Below are 23,633 nucleotides of genomic sequence, written 5' to 3'. Positions count from 1 at the left end.
GTCCTCATTCATCTTTGCCCCATGTGTCCAGTAGGTAGGAGTGGAGCAGGGAGGAACCCCCTAGAGGCTGGGATTCTCCAAACTCAGGGTGCACAGGTACATGGGTAGGAGCAGATGAGCCACTCATTGGCTAACAGGGAACTGAGACCAACAACTGCAACCCTAGGCCAGGACAAGGAAAGTCCCCCGTGCTCTGTGCTCAGACACACACAGCCTGGCGCAGGACTAGGAAGATCATCCTGGAGTCCCCCACTCGGATATTCTAGAAGGTCACCCCCTCTGGTGCCTCTGAGAGGGAGAATTTTGGGTAGTTTGGGGGGGGGGGCAGGGCAGGATATGGGAGCAGACAAGGCCAGGAGGCACTTGGGGCTGCTAGCCCTGGCCCAGAGCCCTTCAGAGTCCAGATCTGAGTACCACAGTCAATCACAGGGCAAAGGACTCTCTTGTGACCTTGGACATGCCCCTGTGGACACTGGACGTGGGGCAGCGGCCAGCTGTCTTGGCACAGACATTTGACTCTGGGCCCAAAGGAACTGCTATTTGAGTCTGTTCCCACTTCACCCCAAGAAGGAAGAGGAGTCGAAGAAATAAAGGCAGAAAGAGAAGAATGGCACTGGGATACTGGGGTGACTCTGGGTCAGCTCATAGGCTACCCAGCAGCCCCTGAGGGCAGAAGGGAGGCCTGAGCTCTAGTTTGAGGTCATTCTTTGGGGAAGCCATTCTTTAGGGCTCACAATCACCCAGCAACTTGGGGTTCCGATTTTCTTCCCACCCTGCTCCAGCTGAATTCCTGGACCCAGGCCAGCAACCTCAGTGAACTCAGGTCCTGGGAAATAAGCCTCGTGCTAAGTCTAAATATCTTGCAACCCTGTTACACCTCAGTTTCTCCATTTTTTCCTGTTGGTGGTGGAAGATCAAAAGTTCCTGAAATGCTGTGTGTGATCTTGGGACTGGAGCAAAGGCACAGCAGGGAGGCCTCACACACAGCCAAAAGCCAACCTAGGTTCAATCTCCAGCATCCCATATGGGCTCCCGAGCACCGCCAGGAGTGATTCCTGAGTGCAGAGCCAGGAGTAACCTCTAAGTATTGTTGGGTATGGTCCCAAAGCAAAAAATAAACAGATAAATAAAAACAGTAATAAAATGCTATGTCCAGGATAAAGGAAAGGAAGCCATATCTAGCTGAATCCCAAGTGAGTTCGTCCATCAATATTTCCTTAGTTGCTCAGGTGGGCAAAGTGGTTCCTTGTTCCAACCTCTCCTGTCCCCCCACCCCCCAGCCCCCAAACACACTCAGAATTTGGTGGCAGAGGTTCAGAGAAGATCCTTCTCGAACTTGGACCAGCCAGGGCTGTTTGCTCAATCCAAGGCAGGAGTCATTTCTGCCAGGAGAGATCTGGGCGGCCTCACTGACGGCTCAGAGGGGGGTCTGGGGATTGTCAGGAGGCTGCCAGTGGCTTCGGAAGTAACTCGGACCAGGCAGCTGTTCCTCTTTCTACAGAACAACATTTATTTGCTCCAGCTGCTGAGAGCTGTTTTTACAACATTTTTTTGTGGACCAGAGCAATAGGACTATAGGGAGGGCACATGACAGGTTCGATCTCTGGCATCCCATATGGTCTCCTGAGACCACCAGGAGTGATTCCTGAGCACAGAGCCAGGAGTAACCTCAGAACACTGCCAGGTAGGCCTTCCCAATAAAAATAAACAAAAAATAGTGTGTACTCCAGCGAGCATGGCTTAGAATACTGAAATCCCAAAGCAATGTAATGTCTGAAAAGAATGTCTAAAAAGCAGCAGGCAGCACAGGGAATGAATGAACTGCAGTCTGTGACTTTGTGTAAGAACAAATTGAACCTTGAGCCTTCAATAAATACTCCAAGGGGCTGGAGCTGTGGCACAAGTGTTAAGATGTTTGCCTTGCGAGCGCTAGCCTAGGACAGACCACGGTTCGATCCCCCAGTGTCCCATATGTCCCCTAAGCCAGGAGCAATTTCTGAGTGTAACCTCTGATGTAACCTCTGAGCGTCACAGGGTGTGGCAGAAAGAAAGGAAGGAAGGAAGGAAGGAAGGAAGGAAGGAAGGAAGGAAGGAAGGAAGGAAGGAAGGAAGGAAGGAAGGAAGGAAGGAAGAACTACTCCAAGAGTTATTATTATTATTAATATTATTATTATTTTGGTTTTTGGGTCACACCTAGTGTCACTCAGGGGTCACTCCTGGCTCTGCACTCAGAAATTGCTCCTTGTAGGCTCAGGGAATCATATGAAATGCTGGGAATTGAACCAGGCTTTGTACTGTGTTGACCACATGCAAAGCAAATGCCCTACCGCTGTGCCATCTCTCCAGCCCCAGAAGAATTATTAATTAAATGGAATTCCAGGACTTCTCAATTTCTATAAAGTTACATGACAAAAAGATCACTGATGCTTATGATCATTTTTGCCTTTTTTGATGTAAAAGTGTTTGCATTTATAGACCCAAAACTCATCAAACATTCAGTGGGTACTCTAAAGCACCCCTGGAAAGAAATTAAGGAGTTCTAAGTAAATAAAAAGATACCCCACTGGGTCAGAATGATAGCACAGTGGGTAAGGCATTGCCTTGCATATGGCTGACCAGTGTTTGATCCCCAACATCCCATAAGATCCTCTAAGCCTGTCAGGAATAATTTCTGAGTACAGAGCCAGGAGTAATGCCTCAATGCTGCCAGGTGTGGAATTTCCCACCCCCAACCCCCCAAAAAAGATAAAAGATACTGAAAGAATCTAAGGCTATGAAGGTAGCATTATTCACTCAATTCTTTTGTTTGTTTGTTTGTTTGGTTTTTGAGCCACACCTGGTGATGCTCAGGGTTACTCCTGGCTATGTGCTCAGAAATCACTCCTAGCTCGGGGAACCATATGGGATGCCGGGGATCAAACCCAAGTTCATCCTGGGCAGCCACATGCAAGGCAAACACCCTACCGCTGTGTTATCGCTTCATCCCCTCACTCAATTCTTCTATAGATTCGGTGAAGTCCCAGTGTCTGAGAGTTGAGGTCAGAGAGATACAACAGAGGGTACAGTGCTTGCCTTGCAAGTAGCCAACCTGGGTTTGATCCCTGGTCCCCCAAGTACCACCAGGAATGATCCCTGCATGTGCCCTGAGCAGGGATAAAGCCCTGAGCACTGCCGGCTATGCCCCTCTCCCAAATCAGCTAACAAACCAAAAAAAGCTGATCCTCAAACAGCCAAAACAATATGGAAAAGAAGAGCCATGCAAGACAGCTTGTTCCTTCACACTTCTCCTTTCCAAACAGGACAGCCTGGCACAGCATACAAGGGGGAAAAAACGTCACCGCAAAGGTACAGACATCATATCAGTACCGTTCTGGGGAGGAAGCAGAAGTTCAATCTTCGTGATCTTGGTTTAAGAGGGGGTTTCCTGGGGGGGATGTCAAAAGCACAGCAACCTGAGGGGGAAAAAGAAAAAAAAATATAACAACAGGTAAATTCTTCATAATGCCCCAAGTGGAAACAACCCAAAGACCCACCAGCTATTGAATGGAAAAGCCAAGAGTCACAGCGGAATCTTTGGCAGAAAACAGAGGGGAGCAGAGATATATTTCACAGGTGGTGAATCCTGAAAAGGCACAGAGTTCTGGAGTCCAAGCAATAACACTGCAGGTAGGGCATTCGCCTTGCCCACAGCCAACCTGGGTTCAACCCTCCACATCCCCGACCCTGGCAGGAGTGATTTCTGAGCACAGAGCCAGGAGATAACATTAATGCCTGAGCTCCGAGGTGTGTAGCCCCAAAACAAAAACAAACAAACAACACAAGGAGCTATCTGCTTGCATCTAAGTGAACAGTTCTATGCATTGGAAAGGTGAGGACTGGTGGCCAAGGAAGCTGGGAAGGGAGAGTGAAAGGGGAAGTGCTCGATAACTGGGTCTCTGTTGGGGGTAACGAAACCGTTGTGGAATTAGATAGTGATGATGGTTGCAAAAACTTGGTAGTTGTACACTTAAAAAGGTCCTTTTAAGGTGTGTGAAATGTATGTCACTAAAAACAGAGCATGTATTTCCTTCTTCAAGATCACAGCGAAAAAGAAAAAAATAAGATCACAGCAAATAGGCTGATTGTGAAAAAACAATGTGGAAAAAAAGTTCTGATGCCAGCATGTTGGCTCCTGGGGGTGGGGGTGGGATTGCTAGATACCAGAAGATGCTTTGAGTCCAAACAAGCTTCAGGAGGCAAAAGCATCAGCACTAGCCCTTAGGATTGTCTCCTGGCCCCCAGGGTGTACATTTTAAGAAAAATTGGAGGGGCTGAAGAGATGGCACAGCAGATAAGGCACTGGTCTTGCATGGTGCAGACCAAGTTCTATCCCTGGCATCCCATATGGTCTCCTGAACCCACCAGGAGTGATCCTGATTTCAGAGCCAAGAGTAACCAACACCTAAGCACTTGTAGGGTATGACCCCAAAACATAAAGAAAGAAAAAGAAAAACTGGAAAGGCACTTCACTCTGAACACCTGAGGCAAGAGGGTGGCAGTTGGGAGCTGTTTTCCTTCCCTTTGGAAAGAATGCCTCCACCCTCCACAACAAACACTGAGCTGGCCTAAGGGAGGAGGGTAATATTAGTCCTAAAAATGCCAGTCCCTCCCTGCCCAGGACGGGATGTCCCGGCCAACTGGCAGTAGGCGTGCGGGGGAGGGACCAGGGACGCCGCTGGACCCAGGGGCCACTGGCTGGGGCTTGAATTTGAATGGCCAAGAGTATGGCTCACACAGGGCACCGTCTGGTCTGGGGGGGATCAGAGGGAACTTGGGGACCAAAGTGGGGGCGTAGGGAGGGCACCAGAACAGGACAAGAGGGAGGCTGTAGACTAGAGGCAGGGGGCCTGCGTGGGCAGAAAGAGGGGTGACTGTGGGGCACAGGGGCAGGCTCAGGAATAGAGCAAGGTTCTAGGAAGGATGGAGAGCCAAGAACTAGGAGGCGTGGCTTGCGACAACGGGGGCGTGGCCTCACGGGGCAAGCTTGATGCCAGGGGCGGGGCTAGATGACGCAATGAGAGGCGTGGCTTGAGGTTATGGAAGGGGCGTGGCCTCGGTAGCCCCGGGGCGGGTGACGGCTCAAGGGGGCGTGGTCTAGGCAGAGGCGGAGCTCAGAGGTCTTGCAGTTAGCCAGTCCTAAGAGGCGTGGCTTGAAGTTGTGGGCGGAGTTGTGTGGGCGGGACGTGCTTCTGCTGGGGGAGTGTCCCTGTCCAGTGATTGGCCTCTAGGCCTAGGGGCGGGGCTCGATGAAGCAAGGGGGCGTGGTCTAGGCAGAGGAGGAACTCGAGAGGTCTCAGAAGTGTCTTGTAGTGAGTTAGCCCTAGGGGACGTGGCTTAAAATGATAGGCGGAGTTGTGGGCGGGACGTGCCTGTGCCGGGGGCGTGGTACTGGACAGCGATTGGTCGCTGGGTCAAAGGGGCGTGGCTTGGTGAGTAAGTGGGCGTGGTCTATGCAGAGGCGGAACTCGGAGGTCTTCGAAGTGTCTCCCGGTTAGCCAGCCCTAGGGGCGTGGTCTGGAGCTGTGGGCGGAGTCTGTGGGCGGGGCGTGCTGTCACCGGGGCCGGCGATTGGCCGCTGGGTCAGGGGGCGGGGCTTGAGGGCTTTGGAGGGCGGGGCCTGGAGCAGGGCGGGTCCACAACAGAGCCGCCCCCGGGTTGCCCGCGCGCGGGTCGCGGGCGGCGGCGGCTGTGGCCGCTCGCTCGGTCGGTGCGAGTTCGATCCCCGCGGCCGGCCCGGTGCCCGCCCGCCCGCCCGCCTGCCATGCCGCCCCCGTTGCCGCCGCCCACCGTGCTGATGCCGTCGGAGCGCGCCGTGGTGCTGCTGTCGTGCGCGCTGTCCGCGCTGGGCTCCGGCCTGCTGGTGGCCACGCACGCCCTGTGGCCCGACCTGCGCAGCCCGGCGCGGCGCCTGCTGCTGTGCCTGTCGCTGGCCGACCTGCTGTCGGCCGCCTCCTACTTCTACGGGGCGCTGCGCGACTTCCCGGGCCCGTCGTGGGACTGCGTGCTGCAGGGCGCCCTGTCCACCTTCGCCAACACCAGCTCCTTCTTCTGGACCGTGGCCGTGGCGCTCTACCTCTACCTCAGCATCGTGCGCCCGGCCGGCGGGGCCCGGGACCGCCGCCTCTTCTGGGCCTTCCACGCCGTCAGGTGAGGCTGGGCGCCGGGGCTCGGTGGCCTGTCACCCTGGGGTCATGCCTGTCATCCTCTCGCCTGCCCCTGGCTCTGGCTTGCTGGGGGGATGGCCTGCGAGTGAATGGCCTTCCCAGTGCCAGGCCTGTCACCCACCCACCGACTTGCCTGGACCCCTGAGGCTGCCCCTGGCCCTGGCTTGGTTGGTGGCCTGGGAATGAGTGGCCTTCCCGGTGCCAGGCCTGCTACCCACCCACCCACTGACTTGCCCCTGGACCCTGGGGCTGCCCTGCCCTGCCCCTGGCTTGGTTGAAGGCCTAGGAATGAGTGGCCTTCCCGGTGCCAGGTCTGCCACCCACCCACCCACTGACTTGCCCCTGGGCCCCTGGGGCTGTCCAGCCCTGCCCCTGGCCCTGGCTTGGTTGACTGGCCTGGAGCGAGAAGCCCTCCTCCCTCCCCAGGCCCTCCTGCCACAGCCACGACTTGGCCTGGCACAGCCCCAGAGCTCACCTTTGGTTTGTGCATGTCCAAGCATGGAGCCTGGGCATCCTTCCCCAGGGTTTTTGGGGGGGTGGATCCAGGCTCACGTTCAGATCTGGGTCCCCTTGATGCAGCAGGTGACCAGGCATAGGCGCCCCCCCCCCCTGCCATTCTCATCTGCTTCATTGTCTGCCCTGGGGGGCTTGGCTCTAGGACTGGTTTTTGGATTTTGAGTCACATCCCATGGTGCTCAGGGGTGACTCCTGGCTCTACGTTTAGAAATCACTCCTGGCAGGCACAGGGGACCGAACCCAGGTTCCTCCCGAGTTGACGAGTGCAAGGCAAACACGCTCTACCGCTGGGCTATCTCTCCAGCCCCTGGCTCTAGGATTGGGAAGGGAGTTAGGTGATAGCCACAAGTGGTATGGTAGCCCATAGCCCCGATCACCACCCACTCCCCCATCACAGTAGGTCCAGTCTTCCCTGGTACAGGGCTGGAAGTGACGTACACAGACCAGTGTCTTATGCTTTTTCTCTACCTGATCTTGATTTGGGGGTGGCCCACATCTGGCAATACTCGAGGCTTATTCTTGGCTCTGTGCTCCGGGAATCGTGAGGTGCCAGGGATCAAACCCGGGTCAGCCATGGGCCAGCCAAGTGCCCTCCCTGCTGTGCTATCTCTCTGGCCCCAGTGTTGAGGTTCTGCACCCCTTGTCCCCCGTTCCCAGACCAACTAGACTCTCCCCTTGCTGGTTGCCTCTCTTCTCCCCTCACACACAACCCCCCTCAGATAAGTGCCCCAAGATGCCCTAATTATAGGCGCTGTCTGCAGAGCAGTTGAGTGCTGTCCAAGGCCCCGGGGACAGTCAGCACTCTGGAAGAGGCAGAGGTTCATGGGGGTGTCACCCAGCAATGAGGTCACCAGCCAGCAAAGGGACTTGACCTCTGGAAGCCAGCTGGGTCCTGCCTGGGAGACTCGTGGCCTCGCTTCTCATCTGTCACGTTTGTAAGGAGCTATTTAATCAGCACTGCAGGGACTCAGACAGCAGCTGCGCCCCCAATTTCTGATGCCAAATCCGAGGCCTGGGGCCCGGGTGGCTCATTAGATCCAGGCAGTGTAGACATCTGAGTTCATGGGTTCCTGAGAATGAACCTATCACACGAGCCCTGTTTTGCAAGAGTTTCTCCTCTCTCCCCCTTCTTTTTAAAAATCAAATATTGAATCACTTTTTTTTTTTTTTTTTTTTTTTGCTCCCTGTCCTGGTTGGGGCTCACCATTGGCCGTGGGGCTTATGGTGGGGAGTGATGCCCGTTACTTGTGGAATTCTGTTTCCATTTTTTTTTTTTTTTTGTTTTTGGGCCACACCCGGCGGTGCTCAGGGGTTACTCCTGGCTGTCTGCTCAGAAATAGCTCCTGGCAGGCATGGGGGACCATATGGGACACCGGGATTCGAACCAATCACCTTTGGTCCTGGATCGGCTGCTTGCAAGGCAAATGCCGCTGTGCTATCTCTCCGGGCCCAGTTGTGGAATTCTGGACACACACTGGTTGTGATGCATTAAAGATTGCATACTTGGTTGTGTGGCATGGGGGTATGTCATGGGTAGAGTGATCGCAGAGGCCTGACTGTGGTCGCACTGGCCACATACTTGCCATGCAGACACTCCTGAGTCCAACAAACTTGTCTAGAGATAAGCTGGCATGGTTCCTGCAAAAAAGGCAAGTTTCCACCCTGAAGCAATTGTATACTAGAAAGGGTGCTTGACTTATATGTAGCTGACCCAGGTTCTACCCCTGGCATCCCGTAAGATTCTCAAAGCCAGCCAGAAGTGATTTCTGAGTGTAGAGTCAGAAGCAATCCCTAAGCACTGCTGGGTGTGGGCCAAAATTCACCCCCCCCCAAAATGGTAATTAAAAAAAAAGGCAAATTTCCAGGGGCCAGAGCAATAGCACAGCGGGGAGAGCATTTGCTTTACAACTGCCATCCCAGATGTGATATCTGGCATCCCATAGGGTCCCCTGAGCCTGCCAGGAGTGATTTCTGAGTGGAGAACCATGAGTAACCCATGGGCACCACTGAGTGAGGCCCCAAATCCTCCTCCCCCCCACCCCCGTTTTTTTTTTTGTTTTTGTTTTTGCTTTTTGGAGATGCTCAGAGCTATGCACTCCTGGCTATGCACTCAGAAATTGCTCCTGGCTTAGGGGACCATATGGGACATGGGGGATTGAACTGCGGTCTGTCTTGGGTCAGCCATGTGCAAGGCAAACGCCATACTGCTGTGCTATCACTCTGGCCCAAAGACAAATTTCTTAGCCAGCCTGAGTTGGTTCATCCTGTTTGCTTCTTGGGGTGCTTTCTCTGGTGCTTGGGAAACTCCCCCCCCCCCCAGGAGAGTCTTTGCCCACTCTGATGAGCAGCAGGAGAGAATCGATCCTCTGTTGAGGGAGCCACATGGTTCTTAGAGGAAATGAGACACCCAAGTCCATGCTAGGAGGCTTGATCTGGGGAGTGTCCCACAGAGTTGGGACCTGTGCCGGCTGGTCTGAAGGCATCGGGGAACCTGTTTAACAGCGTGGGGCAAATCCTGACCCCTCCCTGGCCAGCGCCCTCGCCGCCTGCCTTCCTGGGTTTGTTGTGGTCTGTGTGAGATAGTCACCTGGCCACACACAGGCCTGAAAATCAGGCCTCTTCATCTTTCTCATGTTGGCGAGTGCTGGACAATTAGACAACATGGGGGGGTTAGGGCGAGGCTCTGTTCTGGAAAGCAGCAAGGATGTACTTACTAATTTCTTTTTTGGGGGGCCACACCTAGTGATGTTCAGGGATTACTCCTGGCTATGTGCTCAGAAATTGCTTTTGGCTTGGGGGACCATATGGGAAGTCAGGGCATCGAACTTCGGTCCTTCCTGTTAGCACATGCAAGGCAAATGCCCTACCGCTTGCACCACCGCTCCGGCCCCCTTACTAACTTCTTAAGCAACCTGGGGTCTTAGGGACCGGAGAGATGGTACAGCAGGGAGGCTGTTTGCCTTGCACTCAGCCAACCTAGGTTTGATTCCTGGGATTCCATATGGTCCCCTGAGCTCTACCACGAGTGATTTCTTGAGTGCAGAGCCAGGACTAACCTTGAGCACTGCCAGGTATGGCCCCCAAATAAACACACAACAACAACAATAAAAAAATGGGGGGGCTGGAACCAACAGTACAGCAGGGAAGGTGCCTTGCATCCTATATAGTCCCCTCCAGCTCCACCAGGAATGATTTCTGAGCACTAATGGGTGTGGCCCCAAACCAAAACTAAACAAACAAATCTAACAATTTGGGATTGCACAGTCAGAGAAGTTGTTCTGCGTGGCCCACACCCAGCGCAAGTTCAATCCTGGTATTGCATTTGTACCCAGAGCATCTGGGGAAATTCCTGAGCACAGAGCTGGGAGAAAATCCTGATTATTAGAAGGTGGCCCCTCCAAAAAATATATCTACAATTTCCCTTATACATGGACAAAGGTTCCATCCCATCAAAATGAAGGTGAAGACAATGAGGGTGAAGACAAATTTTTCTCCTTAAGTTGATTCCTGACTTCTTTCTCAGGGGTCACTTTTGGTGCATCCCAGGAGGTTTTCACAATGCAGGGGATTGTGCCAGGGTCAGCCACCCACAAGGGAAACACTGGGATGGACTCAGATTCAATTCCCGGCATCCCATTTGGTCCCCTAAGCCAGGAGTGATTTCTGAGCACAGAGCCAGGAGTAACCCCTATGGGTCACTGGGTGTGGCCCATAAATAAATAATAAATGATAAATAAGTAATAAATAAATGGATAAATAAATCAATAAAGATGAGGGGCCAGAGAGATAGCATGGAGGTAAGGTGTTTGCCTTGCATGCAAAAGGTCAGTGGTTTGAATCCCGGCATCCCATATGGTCCCCCGTGCTTGCCAAGGGCAATTTCTGAGTGTAGAGCCAGGAGTAACCCCTGAGCACTGCTGGGTATGACCCAAAAACTAACTAACTAACTAACTAACTAACTAACTAACTAACTAACTAACTAACTAACTATATATATATATATATATATATATATAAAGATGAAGCATATATAGTTGGAGAGATAGTTAAGTAGCCAGGAGTAAGCCCTGAGTATGGATGGATGGATGTGGCCCCCCCAAACAAAAACAAACAAACTGGACAATAATAAAATGTATCTTCTATTAAGAAGTTGAATCTGGGGGCCAGAGAGATAGCATGGAGGTAATGCATTTGCCTTGTGTGCAAAAGGTCAGTGGTTCAAATCCCGGCATCCCATATGGTCCCCTGAGCCTGCCAGAAGCGATTTCTGAGCATAGAGCCAGGAGTAACTCCTGAGCGCTGCCAGGTGTGACCCAAAAAAAAAAAAAAAAAAAAAAGAAGTTGAGTCTACTGTTTTGTTTTGAATCAGTGGGTCTCAGGGCTCCAGACTGGCAGGGCAGAATCAGATGCCAGATGTTATCTGTGTCTGTTAGGACTCAGGGGACCATACAGGATGTTCGAGATTAAACTCCAGGTTGGCCGCCTACAAGGCAAGTGCCCTCCCTACTGAACTTTTATTTCTAGCCTCAGTTTATTTTTGTTTTGGGGCCACAGTGGCAGTGCTCAGGGTTCCTCCTGACTACGCTCAGAAATTGCTCCTGGCTGTTTCGGGAGACCATATGGGACGCTGGGGATAGAATCCGGGTCCATCCCAAGTCAGCCACATGCAAGGCAAACGCCCTGCCGCTGTGCTATCACTCTGACCCCCTAACCCAAGTTTTTTAAAAAATATATTAACTTTGAGTGGTTGGAAAAACCCATCCAGAAAGAGGCTGAGGCAGTTCAGACTTCACCCCCAGGGAGAATATATCTTATCCTTGGGGTTTAGCCCGGAGAGTTCCAAGATTCTTCGTGAGGGAGGGGATATTAGCTGGCTAGCTTGTCCCCGCTGACCTCTCTGATTTCAGAGTGAGCAGGTGTCTCTGGGTTGGACCTGCTCATTCTGCCATTTTGGCTTATCCCTTTTTTGTTGTTTTGGCTTTTTGAATTTTTGGGGGTCACACCTGACGGTGCTCAGGGGTTACTCCTGGCTCTGTGCTCAGAAACTGCTCCTGGCAGGCTCAGAGGACCATATGGAATGCCGGGGTTCGAACCACCATTCGTCCTGGGTTGCTGCGTGCAAGGCAAATGCCCTACCGCTATTCTATCTCTCTGGCTCCACTGGCTTATCTCGACCTTGTTAGAAGAGCTTTTGATTCTTCCTTTTTGGGGTCAAGAAAATTGTTTTTATTGAATGAAACTTAGGGGAAAAAAAGAGAGAGAAAGAGGACAAGTGCACATTCAAGGGTTTCTGCAGAGAGGGAAAAGCAAGCAACATTTTTGGTTTTGGGCCACACCCGGCAGTGTCCAGAGGTTACTCCTGGCTCTGTGCTCAGGAATTATGCCTGGCAGGCTCTGGGAGAGAGATGGGAGAGAGATGCCAGGGATCAAACCTAGGTCAGCCGCTTGGGCAAGGCAAAGCCCCTCCTTACTGTGATGTCACTCCAGCCCCAAAGCAACATAGTGACAACGGTAAAAAAAAAGTTTGCTGGAGGGAGGACTTGAGCTTGAAGAGCCAGTCAGGTGGGATTAGCTTTGAACTTGTGGCGTCTGGGAATGAAAGGCGTCTGGGATGCGGTGTAGTGGGAAAACATGTGACTCTTGCAGGAAGCTCCATAAAATAAGCGGAGACCTAAAATAAAAAGATGGTGTAACTGGCCTGTGATTTTTTTTTTCTCACAGCCTAGAATCTAGGCCCTAGATCATCTCGGCTGACTTTTCTTCCAGAGTTCTGTAAGAGCAAATTGCAAATTAGATGTCCCTGACCCCCCCAAATCCTGTTGTGTAAGGACCCCAAAGACAAGGCCAGTCCTGTAACCACACACTCGCCTGCCTGGGGGTGTGGGTGGTGGGAGTGGCTGTGTTGAGATCTTGTCAGTGACCTGATTACTGAGTTGACTTGACCCTCATGGCCCCTTTCTGGAACTTTCCATCGTCTTTCTTGGTGTCTCCTGGGGAATGTACCTGGTAGATTGTCCTGTGGGGGCTTATCCAATGTCTCCATGAGTAGTTTTGGGTTTTGGTCCAGGGGTTTCATTTTCAAAGGAAATCCCAGAAGCTTTTGCTGGTGGATTTGAGGTTCCAGATTTGAGGTTCATGGTGATCCCTTGGTTTAGGGATTACTTGCTGTTCTCTGCTGCAAGAGTATGTGGGAAGTGAGACTCCCTTTAAGAGAAGCCTTGTCCGCCTGTAGCCTGAATCCTGCGTTCTACAGTCTTCTTAAAAGTGCTGAGGTGCACATAGCACAGACACCCCAGTTTTGCACCTAGGGGTGATGAGTTCACAACCATGTGCTGACAATGCCCACCTGAGAAAGTGCTGAGAATATGGGCCCAGAGCAGTGGTGTGGGGTCATACTCCCCACCTTCCCCCTTCTACTTCCTTCCAACAGCCTCAGCTGTCAGCCGGAAATACCACATGAGCCCCAACATAGGAGCCCCTCTTCCCCTGCAATTCGGCGTTCCTCTCTCTGAGACAACCCAGTGTAGGACAGTGTGACCCCCATGCCTGTCCTGCATGAACAGTTCAGCTGAGATCAGGGAGACCAACCCCATCTTCCCACACCCCAAGGACACATCCTATTCCAGATTTGGGGTTTCACCTGGGGGGCACAGAAGGGGCATTCTGGTTGCTGTGATTCTAGGCAAAGGGGGGGCCCCACCCACTGGGTTTGCAGGGGGAAACTCCCAGGAAGAGACTCAGGGTCCCCCAAGTATACCCAGAACCCCCTGCTGTGGAAAGTGGGAAGGTTCGGCACAGAAAAGGGGAACCTGGGCACCAAGGGAAGGTCCTCTTGGCCCTCGAGGAAGGTCTACGGCCGAAAGGAGGTCACATTTAAAGTAGAAGTACAGGTAGGGATGGCATGAACTGTAGCCCTCCATGAGACCTCCTAACTGACAAGTGTCAGGTTGGGTCAGTCTGTTCCCCTGAAACATTTGAAGGGACACTGCTGTGGAGCATGTTTGAGGGGATCTCTGGCAGCCCCGGGAATCAAAGGTTAAGAGTACCCCCCAGGGCCTGCAGTGATAGTACTGTGGGAAGGGGTTTTGCCTTGCATGCCACATACCTTGGTTGATCCTCAGCATTCCGTTAGGTCCTCCAAGCACTGCCAGGAGTGATTCCTGAGTGCAGAGCCAGGAGGAACCCCTGAGTGCCACTAGGTGTAGCCAAAATAACCGAAAATAAAACAAGAGTACCAGGCCCGGAGAGATAGCACAGTGGTATTGTGTTTGCCTTGCAGGCAGCTGATCCAGGATGGACAGTGGTTAGAATCCTGGCATCCCATATGGTCCCCCAAGCCAGGAGCAAATTCTGAATGTAGAGCCAGGAGTAACCCCTGAGTACCACTAAGTTTGGCCAAAATAAATAAATAAAACAAAAGAGTATCCCCCAGAAGAGGTTGATGCAGACTCACGGGCTCCCAGTAGTGGCCTCCATTCCTGTGTGGGGCATCCTGAGTCCCTCTGATACCAAGGTCTGCCATGTAAAGACATGTGCCTAACCCCTGTTTTGTCCCCTTTTAGTGGAGCCCTTTTTAATGGAGTTCCACTTCCTCCAGCCTCAGAGCCCCAGAGAAGAGCACATGACCATGTCTCTGTCCAGCGAATGCCCAGACCAGCACCTGCCTCTGTGGGCCGTAGCTGCCACTCAGGGCCTGGCACTGTTAATGTGCTAGCATTAGTCTCGGGGTGGGAATGTGGGTCACAGGTGTCTCTCTCCCAGCCACAGAGTTTCAGGGTGTAACCGGCTGCAATGAGTAGACTGACTTGCTCTGATTTGAGGAAGGAAGAGTTAGGGCCACCCACACCCAGCAGTGCTCAGGCCTTACTCCTGTCTCTGTGCTCAGAGGTCACTCCTGGCAGGGCTCGATCCAGGGTTGGCCATGGCAAGTGTCTTTTCTTTTCTATTCTTTTTTTTTTTTTGTGGGGGGGGGGTTTGGGCCACACCCAGTGGCGCTCAGAGGTTACTCCTGGCTCTGCACTCGGAAATTACTCCTGGCAGGCTCGGGGAACCATGTGGGATATGGGGGGTCAAATCCCAGTCTGTCCTGGGTCAGCCGTGTGCAAGACAAACACCCTACCACTGTACCATTTCTCTGACCCCTCTTCCCCCCCATCTCTCATTAAGAAATGGTTCCCTGGGGCTGGAGCAATAGCACAGTGGGGAGAGTGTTTGCCTTGTGGAGGCCAATCCACAGTCTATCACTTAGGGTTCCCTGAGCACTGCCAGGAGTGATTCCTGAGTGCAAAGCCAGGAGTAAGCCCTGAGTATTGCTGGGTGTGGCCCCAAAAAAGAACAAAAATAGAAGAAACTATTTCCTGGTACACAGCACAGATGGAAAGGGAGCCTTTCTGGGAGGTTGTCTTGTCATCACTTTTGGGGGGCTCACCAGTTTCCTGCTTCTCACAGTTCGAGGGGTCCTGCCCAGCTGATCTGAGTGTTGGACACGCTGGCTTCTCACTCACCTATGTCCAGGCCCTTCTATGTATGGTCTAACACCTTTAAGTTGTATTGCTGTAGTCTTTTGGGGGGTTCCTCCTGGCTCTGTGCTCAGATATTACACTTGGCAGGCTCAAGGGACCCTATGGGATGCCAGGGATGGAACCTGCGTCAGCTGCATGAATGGCAAACGGCCTCCCCGCTATGCTATTGCTCCAGCCCAGATTACTGTACAGCCTACAGACAGAACCAAGACATTGCTTGCTTCCACCGTGTATATATGATGTCTCACCCTTTCCAGCGCTGTCCCACCACCCAAGACCCCCCTGCCCTATTCCTCCCCATGCCCACTCTGCGTCTTGCCCTTTTTCATGTATGTACTTGTGATGCCAAGAATGGAACCCAGCCAGACGCCTTACCTCCAGGCTATCTCTCCGGCCCCATGTCCTGTGATCTTAGAACTCAATGGTTCAGCTTCAGGAAACTCTGAGTTAACGGTTGGACATGACCATTCTCAACCATGCACCGACGAGGATGGGGGATTAACTGGCGTACTCTTCACATGAAGGATTGTCCGGGTTCCCTCTGTGGCCCCACATTTCCCTGAGTTCTGTTTGGTGCATCAAAAACAAAAGTTTAGAGGCCGGAGCGGTGGCGCAAGCAGTAAGGCGCTTGCCTTACCCACACTAGCCTAGGATGGATTGCGGTTTGATCCCTCAGCATCCCATATGGTCCTCAACAAGCCAAGAGCGATTTCTGAGTGCATAGCCAGGAGTAGCCCCTGAGTGTCACTGGGTGTGGCCCAAAAACCAAAATAAAATAAAATAAAATAAAAAGTTTAATGAGAAAAGTGCTGGAGTTGTAGCAAAATGGGGAGAGTGTTTGCTTTGCATGCTTTAACTAGGATTCAATCCCCGGCATTCCATAAGATCCCCCGAGTCTGCCAGGAGTGATTCCTGATTGTAGAGCCAAGAAGAATTCCTGAGCACTGCCTGGTGTAACTAAAAAAAAAAAAAAAAGTTGGGCCCGGAGAGATAGCACAGCGGCGTTTGCCTTGCAAGCAGCCGATCCAGGACCTAAGGTGGTTGGTTCGAATCCCAGTGTCCCATATGGTCCCCCGTGCCTGCCAGGAGCTATTTCTGAGCAGACAGCCAGGAGTAACCCCTGAGCACCGCCGGGTGTGGCCCAAAAACAAACAAAAAAAAAGTTTAATTAGAAAAAGGGACAGTATGGGCCGGGCGGTGGCGCTGGAGGTAAGGTGCCTGCCTTACCTGCGCTAGCCTAGGAGACAGACCTCGGTTCGATCCCCCGGCGTCCCATATGGTCCCCCAAGCCAGGAGCGACTTCTGAGCGCATAGCTAGGAGTAACCCCTGAGCGTCACCGGGTGTGGCCCAAAAACCAAAAAAAAAAAAAAAAAAAAAGAATTCAAAATCAGCTCTAGTCTTTTGCGGGGCCGGGCGGTGGCACAAGAGGTAAGGTGCCTGCCTTGCCTGCGCTAGCCTTGGACGGACCACAGTTCGATCCCCCGGCGTCCCATATGGTCCCCCACCCAGGAGCAACTTCTGAGCGCATAGCCAGGAGTAACCCCTGAGCGTTACCGGGTGTGGCCCAAAAACCAAAAAAAAAAAAAACAAAAACAAAAAAAACCAAAAAAAAAAAAAAACCAAAAAAACAACTATTTGGGGCCGGGCGGTGGCGCTAAAGGTAAGGTGCCTGCCTTGCCTGCGCTAACCTTGGACAGACCGCGGTTCGATCCCCCGGTGTCCCATATGGTCCCCCAAGCCAGGAGCAACTTCTGAGCACATAGCCAGGAGTAACCCCTGAGCGTTACTGGGTGTGGCCCAAAAACCAAAAAAAAAAAAAAAAAAGAAAAAGGGACAGTACAGTTTAATTGTAGAAGTAATAAAAATCCTTGGGACTCCTGATTTTGCTGCATTTTAATCTCACCTATGCTGTTTGGGCTTCCGTGTGGAATGGAAGCTGCCAGATGATGGTGCCCTTGGTACCCAGCGAGCTGTGTCATGGCTCGGAATCAGCATGGGGGAAGATTTGCACATGGACACAGGCATACATGCCATCAGGACTAGACTGATTGGCCTCTGGACACACCAAGTAGAGGGCAGCGAATTGCCCTGGAAAGGAACAGGTGACATGAGACGGGGCTGTCACTGATTGCTCTGCCCACTCGCTGGCCACCAAGTCACATGTGAAGGAAGACGTGTGGCTGGATGCTATTAAAACTTTATTTAAATGGGTCAGGGAGATGACCCAAGGCTAGAGTATATGCTTGGCATTTTAGATTCTGAAATCTGACATTGCTTGGTTCACTGCGAGTGCCTACCTCAACCCCCAGAAAAACAATAAATCTGGGTTTAAAACAGACCTTTGTGGGGGAGGCGTGGGATGTGGCTCAGTGGTTAGAGCACATCTTGCCTATTTGAAACCCTGCACTCCATCCCTGGCACTGCATGGATTCCAGCACCTCCAGGTGGGTGGCCCCCAATCACAGTGATCTGAAGACAAGCTCAAGGCTCCACTGGCTTTGCTCTGGATAGAAGACAACCGAGGAAATGGTGATGGTCTTCAAGACTCTTGTGTTGATGAGCCAGTGAAACTTCCCCAACCCCATCTTTGTTTTAACTCAACTTGCTGTGGTCTTACTGAGGAATCTCTTTTCCACATTCAGCGCTGGTTGCACCTACTTCAGGGCTCGCCAAGTCCCCCAGAGCCACGGCGAGAGTTCCAGTCAGAAAAGAGGGGTGTGCCTTTCTGCTATTTTTTTCTTATTGTTGTCGTTTGGTTGGCTTTGGACTTTGGGCCACACCCGCGGTGCTCAGGGCTGACTCCTAGTTCTGTGCTCAGGAAATCACTCCTGGCAGTGCTGGAGGGACCAAATGGGGTGCTAGCATGTTTGGGGAATTCCCTCATGGCCGTGGAATCTATAGACGTGACCATATACACAGACAGACACACACGCACACAGGTTGCTAAAGATCTGGGTGTTACACCACCCACCCTGTACACAACCTGGCTCCTGCTTATTGCCTTGCCTGAGTTCTCCGTCAGGTCAAGCCTGCTGGGTCAGGATGACGGGCCTGTCCCTCCACCCCAATCCCACGGGCTCCCCGAGATCACATCACCTCCTCTTATCACCTCCCGCTGCTCCCCTTGGTCCCACGCAGCTGCTTCAGCTCCAGCAACCTGCAAAGTCTGGCATTGGCAGAAGCCTGAGGCTGTTCTCTCTTCCGCTCCCTAACATGCACTAGGCTCAAGTCGAACCCCCACGAGGAGGTGGTACCCCATTCCCAGATGCAGGTGGAAAGAGCCCCGTGGGCGCCCAGATGTCAGAGGTAGCTCCTGATTTCTGCTCAGACCTGCCCCTCACTGTCCCTTCGGCCTCAGCCTCCTTCAAGTGACTGTCACTCACTCACACACACACACACACACACACACACACACACACACACACACACACATTTAGGACTTTCCTCCCTCAAACCTTGTCCTGTCCTCAGCATCAACAAACCAAATCTAAATGAGTGTTGAAGCAGCAGCCCTGCCCTCGGGGTCCTCCTGGTGTCCTAAAAATACTGGGGTGCTGTGAGTTTAAGAACCGTAACTGTCTCTGCCAGAATGAGGGCCAAAGACATGCCTCAGTGGGCAACAACATCCTTTGGAACATCATGATGCAGTACCCCTAGGGATGACCTCTGAGCACTGAGGTGTGAATAGCCTACAGATACACCAGAAAAGGCCCCCAAATTAAAGCAGCCATAATAAATGAAGAACTGAAATGCAGTTTGGTTTGGAGCAATAGCATAGCAGGGAAGGCGTTTACCTTGCTTGCAGCCAATATGGGTTTGATCCCGGGCATCTCAAAGGGTCCTCAGAGCCCTGAGGGCAGAGCCAGGAGTAATCTCTGAGCATAGTCGGGTAACCCCCCCCAAAAAAATTAGTAAAATAAAATGCACAAATGTGGCCTCAGCAGCGGAGCACCCCATCTACAGGCATACCCCATCACGGAGTGCCATGCCAGCCTACTGCCATCTTTGGTCACTGTGCCCCCTTGTGGCAGCTCTGGGCACACTGCAGCCACTTGTTTAGTCCAGCTAAGTGTGGTCTCCCACACTGAGCAATGAAAGGAAAAGGAGCTTTTGAACCCACAAAAAACGGAGCACTAGTATCTTTCCCTGCTAGTTTCTTGTTTGTTTAGGGAGAGCTGCATCCTGAGTGCTCAGGGCTTAATCCTGGTTGTGAGCTCAGAAAATCACTCCTGGGGCCGGGCGGTGGCGCTAAAGGTAAGGTGCCTGCCTTGCCTGCGCTAGCCTTGGACGGACCGCGGTTCGATCCCCTGGTGTCCCATATGGTCCCCCAAGCCAGGAGCAACTTCTGAGCACATAGCCAGGAGTAACCCCTGGGTGTAGCCCAAAAACCAAAAAAAAAAAAAAAAGAAAATCACTCCTGGCAGAACTGGGAGGCCTTCTGGGATGCTGGGGATCAACCCTGGATTGGCTGCATGCAAGGCCAGCCCTGTCTGCTGTATTACCACTCAGAATCCTGGTTTGGTAGTAATTTGGGGTGACGGCCAGTGGTGCTGGGGGATGGACCTGCATTTCCTGCAAGAAGAGACTGTGCCCTCCGAGTGAACCCTTCAGCCCTCCCTACACCTTCTGCTGTGCTCCCCTTCTGTGCCGTAGTAACTTCAGCAGGGAATGCCCTGCGCCCATGTGCTCCCAGGGCCCAATGCTGAGGTGACCCATGGGGATACCTCACTTCATTCTCTGGGGCCTGTGTCCAGCCCCTGGGGATGGAGCGGTGCCTCCCACAGCTGCCACCCTGACAGGCCTCAAGGACCCCTGGTGATGCCCTGCCCAGGTCAGCTCCCCATTGGGGGGTTTTTTGAGGTCAAGTGGTCTAGGCTGAGACCTAGACTGCTTACCTCTACCCTGGAACATATTATTCTAGGACGGGGGACCTGAGGGGAGGGGCTACAGAAACATCTCAAATCTTGCTGCTGCCCTGTGCACCCCTGGGAACCCAGACAGATGCATTCCTTCCCACAGAGATGGGGTTCTCAGGGTTGAGATACGGCAGCCCAGAGCCCAGGTCCTCTCCTGCTGGGGTTCGTGGACCCCTGGAATGGCCCATCAGGTAACCCTAAATTCCTGAGCATGACCCCTCATGGCCCACACTATCATGGGGACACATGAGCCATGGGGTCCCCAACCCAGCTTGCCAGCCACAGTCTTGGGGAGCCCTGAAATCTCCAGGATGGCCCCCAGTGCCCCATCTCCTGGGACCCCAGCTTAGACTCGGGTGGGTAGCTTGAGGACTGTTGCCTGCTTTCCTGGGGTTCTCCTGCCTAACCTGAGTCCATGCACCCTGGCCCACAGTTGGGGGGTCCCGCTGGCCATCACCGTGGCAGCGGTGGTCCTGCGGAAGATCGGCTACGATGCCTCGGACGTGTCTGTGGGCTGGTGCTGGATCGCCCTGGATGCTGAGGACCGGCTGCTCTGGATGCTGCTGGCCGGGAAGCTGTGGGAGCTACTGGCCTACGTGGCGCTGCCTCTGCTCTACCTCCTGGTCCGAAAGCACGTCAGCCGCGCGGTAGGTGGGGCCGGAGATGGGGAGAGGACTCGGGAAGGGACAAGGGACAGGACAGGGACCCAGGGAACAGGGCAAGGAGGGGACCCAGGGGAAGGGGCAGGAAGGGGACAGGATCCTAAGGGGTGGGACTGGAACTGAGGGCAGAGCAGAGTGGAAATAGGGTTCAGGGAATGGGGCAGGGCCAGGACCTGAGGGGACAGAGTTCAAGGAGATGGTACAGGGCAAGGATGTGTGGGGCAAGGATGAGATAGGGCCAAGGGGATGGGACAGGGATCCTTGCACAGGCCAAGGAAAAGACTGAGAGGACAGCAAGGATGAGACAGGGACTGAGGCGACAAGCAGGGACAGACTAGGCCTGCGTCCTAACACACAGGGCTTGGGGTTTACCCACTGCCCAGCCTGTGCGGGAGGGCCAGGTCTGTGGGTGAGGAGAGGCCCACAGAAGGCGGCCCTTAGTGGGGGTGCAGTTGAGCTTTGGCACTCAGAACTCCCCTGTTCCACCCTTACAGAGTTTAGGCAGGAAGGGCCTAGTAGGCTGCAGCCCCTGCCAAGCCACAGAAGGCCTGGCTGACCCTGTGACCTCTTCTTTCTTGGCCCTGAGAGCCCCATCTTTTTTTGTTTTGTTTTATTTTTTGGGGGGGGTCACACCTGGCAGCGCTCAGGGGTTCCTCCTGGCTCTATGCTCAGAAATCGCTCCTGGCAGGCTCAGGGGACCATATGGGATGCTGGGATTCGAACCGTCCTTCTGTATGCAAGGCAAACGCCCCACCTCCATGCTATCTCTCTGGCCCCCTGAGAGCCCCATCCTAAGGCTTCCCAGGCCCTGGGGACTCACGGACTACTGGGTGGGCTGGGCTAGCTGGGGTGTCTCGGAACAAGGCCCAGCGCCCCCAGTCCTTCCCGACCAGCCACTGGCTGCCCCACAGACACAATCCAAGGTCCATGCGGTCTGTTGGGTACCTCGTGGGTGATTAAGGGGTGATCAAGGACCAAGTGACCAAGGGTGGCCGTTGCAGTGATCAAGCAATCTAGTAGCAGTGACTGCAACCCCCATGCAGCCTCTTTGGCCGCAAGAGGCACTGGCTTTGCTAGTGCATTCGAGGAGGGAGAAAGAGAACTCCAAGACGACTGTCCTGTGGGCCTGGGGCCGGAGAGGTGGAGTTGGGGTACAGACACAGGCAGGCAGGCGGTCGTGCTTGCAGGGGCCGGGGAGCAGCTCCCTGCTTCGTGCCCCCAGCTCACACACACACACCCACCCCGTGTACCCCTTCCTAGCGCGAGGCGCTGTCCGAGTACCGGCCGCTCCTGTCGGACGCGCACCGGCTGCAGCGCCACCCGGCCGTGGCCGACACCAAGCTGGTCCTCATCCCGCTCATCTTCGTCTGCCTCCGGGTCTGGAGCACCGTGCGCTTCGTGCTGACGCTCTGCGGCTCCCCGGCCGTGCGCACCCCGGTGCTCGTCGTCCTGCACGTAGGTCGGGCCTCGCCTCGCCTCCCCTCCCCGGGCCGGGTGGGCATGCCGGCCTGGAGAGGAGAGCAGGATCTGAACCGAGATCTGAGCACCCAGGGAGCCCGAAGTGGGCGGGGCCCTGAGTGACAGTCTGGGGCCGCGGTGGGCGGGGCCAGGACGGCAGTAGGCCTATCGCGGTACTCAGATAGCCTGTGGGCGGGGCCAGGAAGCACGAGGGCGTGGTCAAGAGCCAAGTGGGCGTGTCGCTGCCGGTGGGCGGGACCAAAAAGGCAGTGGGCCTATCGAGATAGTCAGGCGCCCTGTGGGCGGAGCTAGGACTGCTGGGCGTGGCCAAGAGGAAAGTGGGCGTGTCGCGACTGAGCCTGGAATCTGGTGGGCGGGGCCAGGGACCACACTGGCGGGGCTAATCTACTGGGCAGGTCGCGGTAGTCAGATGCCCTGTGGGCGGGGCCAGGATCCCAGTGGGCGTGTCTCGGCAGACAGGTGCCCTGTGGGCGAGGCCAGGAGCACAGTGGGCGTGTCAAAGCAGTCAGTGGTTATGTGGGCGGGGCCAGAGTCCCAGTGGGCGTGTCAAGCAAGAGCCAGGTGTTGGTGGGCGGGGTCAGGATCCTAGAGGGCGTCGCCAAAGCAGAAGTGGGCGGGGCCAGGAGTTCCAGCGGGCGTGTCGCGATGCTAAATTGCCCTGTGGGCGGGACCACGAGCACAGTGGGCGTGTCCGGGCGGGCCAGTGACAGCCGGTGGGCGTGGCCAGGCTCCAGCGACCAGGGCCCGGGATCCTGCTCCTCCCGCCCCAGCCCGGCCCCCTCTCCCGCAGGGCATCGGAAACACGTTCCAGGGCGGCGCCAACTGCATCATGTTCGTGCTCTGCACCCGCGCCGTCCGCACCCGCCTCCTGACCCGCTGCTGCTGCTGCTGCTGCACCGCCCAGACCCCCGCCGAGGTCCCTGCGCCCCCCGGAGCAGGAGGAGCCTCGAGGGCCCGACGGACGCCCCCCGATGAACCTGAACCGCCCGGCGGCACCTGATCGGCTCCGCTGGTGCCCATCGGCCGACCAGGACTGGGCCCCAGGGACTGGAGCGCGCACGCTGCATCTACCTCCGAGGCCTTTGGGGCGCAGGCACGGGCCCCCCACTTGGGAATGGGGTACTGCTGTGACTCAGGGAAACCCGTGGGAGCCGACTGGGCCAGTGGCTGCCGCTCCTAAGACTGTTTACCATGGCAGCGGACCTGGGCCTGTGAGAACTGCGGCTCATACTAATAAAACATGGGGCGCTGGAGATATGCGCCCGGACCCCATGGGGAGAGCCAGTCTGTGGGAGTGTGGCTGACCCTTAGATGGCCCAGCCCTCTCCCCAGTG

At 54.3% G+C, this 23,633-nt stretch overlaps 1 protein-coding gene across 1 annotated transcript; it reads left to right on the top strand.

Annotated features, from left to right (window-relative positions):
- The first annotated feature begins 5,800 nt into the window (after window positions 1-5,800).
- GPR157 (G protein-coupled receptor 157) lies at window positions 5,801-23,438 on the top strand. The gene is made up of 4 exons (XM_049775415.1): window positions 5,801-6,186; window positions 20,592-20,805; window positions 22,081-22,275; window positions 23,090-23,438. Exons 1-4 carry the CDS (start codon window positions 5,801-5,803, stop codon window positions 23,297-23,299), a joined length of 1,005 nt encoding a protein of 334 aa, XP_049631372.1. The 3' UTR covers window positions 23,300-23,438.
- The last annotated feature ends 195 nt before the right edge of the window (window positions 23,439-23,633 follow it).

This window comes from Suncus etruscus, chromosome 6, assembly GCF_024139225.1.
Source record: "Suncus etruscus isolate mSunEtr1 chromosome 6, mSunEtr1.pri.cur, whole genome shotgun sequence".
NCBI lineage: Eukaryota > Metazoa > Chordata > Mammalia > Eulipotyphla > Soricidae > Suncus > Suncus etruscus.
This window is presented reverse-complemented; position numbering and strand designations above follow the sequence as displayed.

Bases quoted from the DNA above. Each gene is read 5' to 3' on its own strand.
- GPR157 (XM_049775415.1), top strand. From the start codon at position 5,801: ATGCCGCCCCCGTTGCCGCCGCCCACCGTGCTGATGCCGTCGGAGCGC. The intron at 6,187-20,591 runs GTGAGGCTGGGC...CCTGGCCCACAG, and splicing joins TGGGCCTTCCACGCCGTCAG to TTGGGGGGTCCCGCTGGCCA. The intron at 20,806-22,080 runs GTAGGTGGGGCC...ACCCCTTCCTAG, and splicing joins GAAAGCACGTCAGCCGCGCG to CGCGAGGCGCTGTCCGAGTA.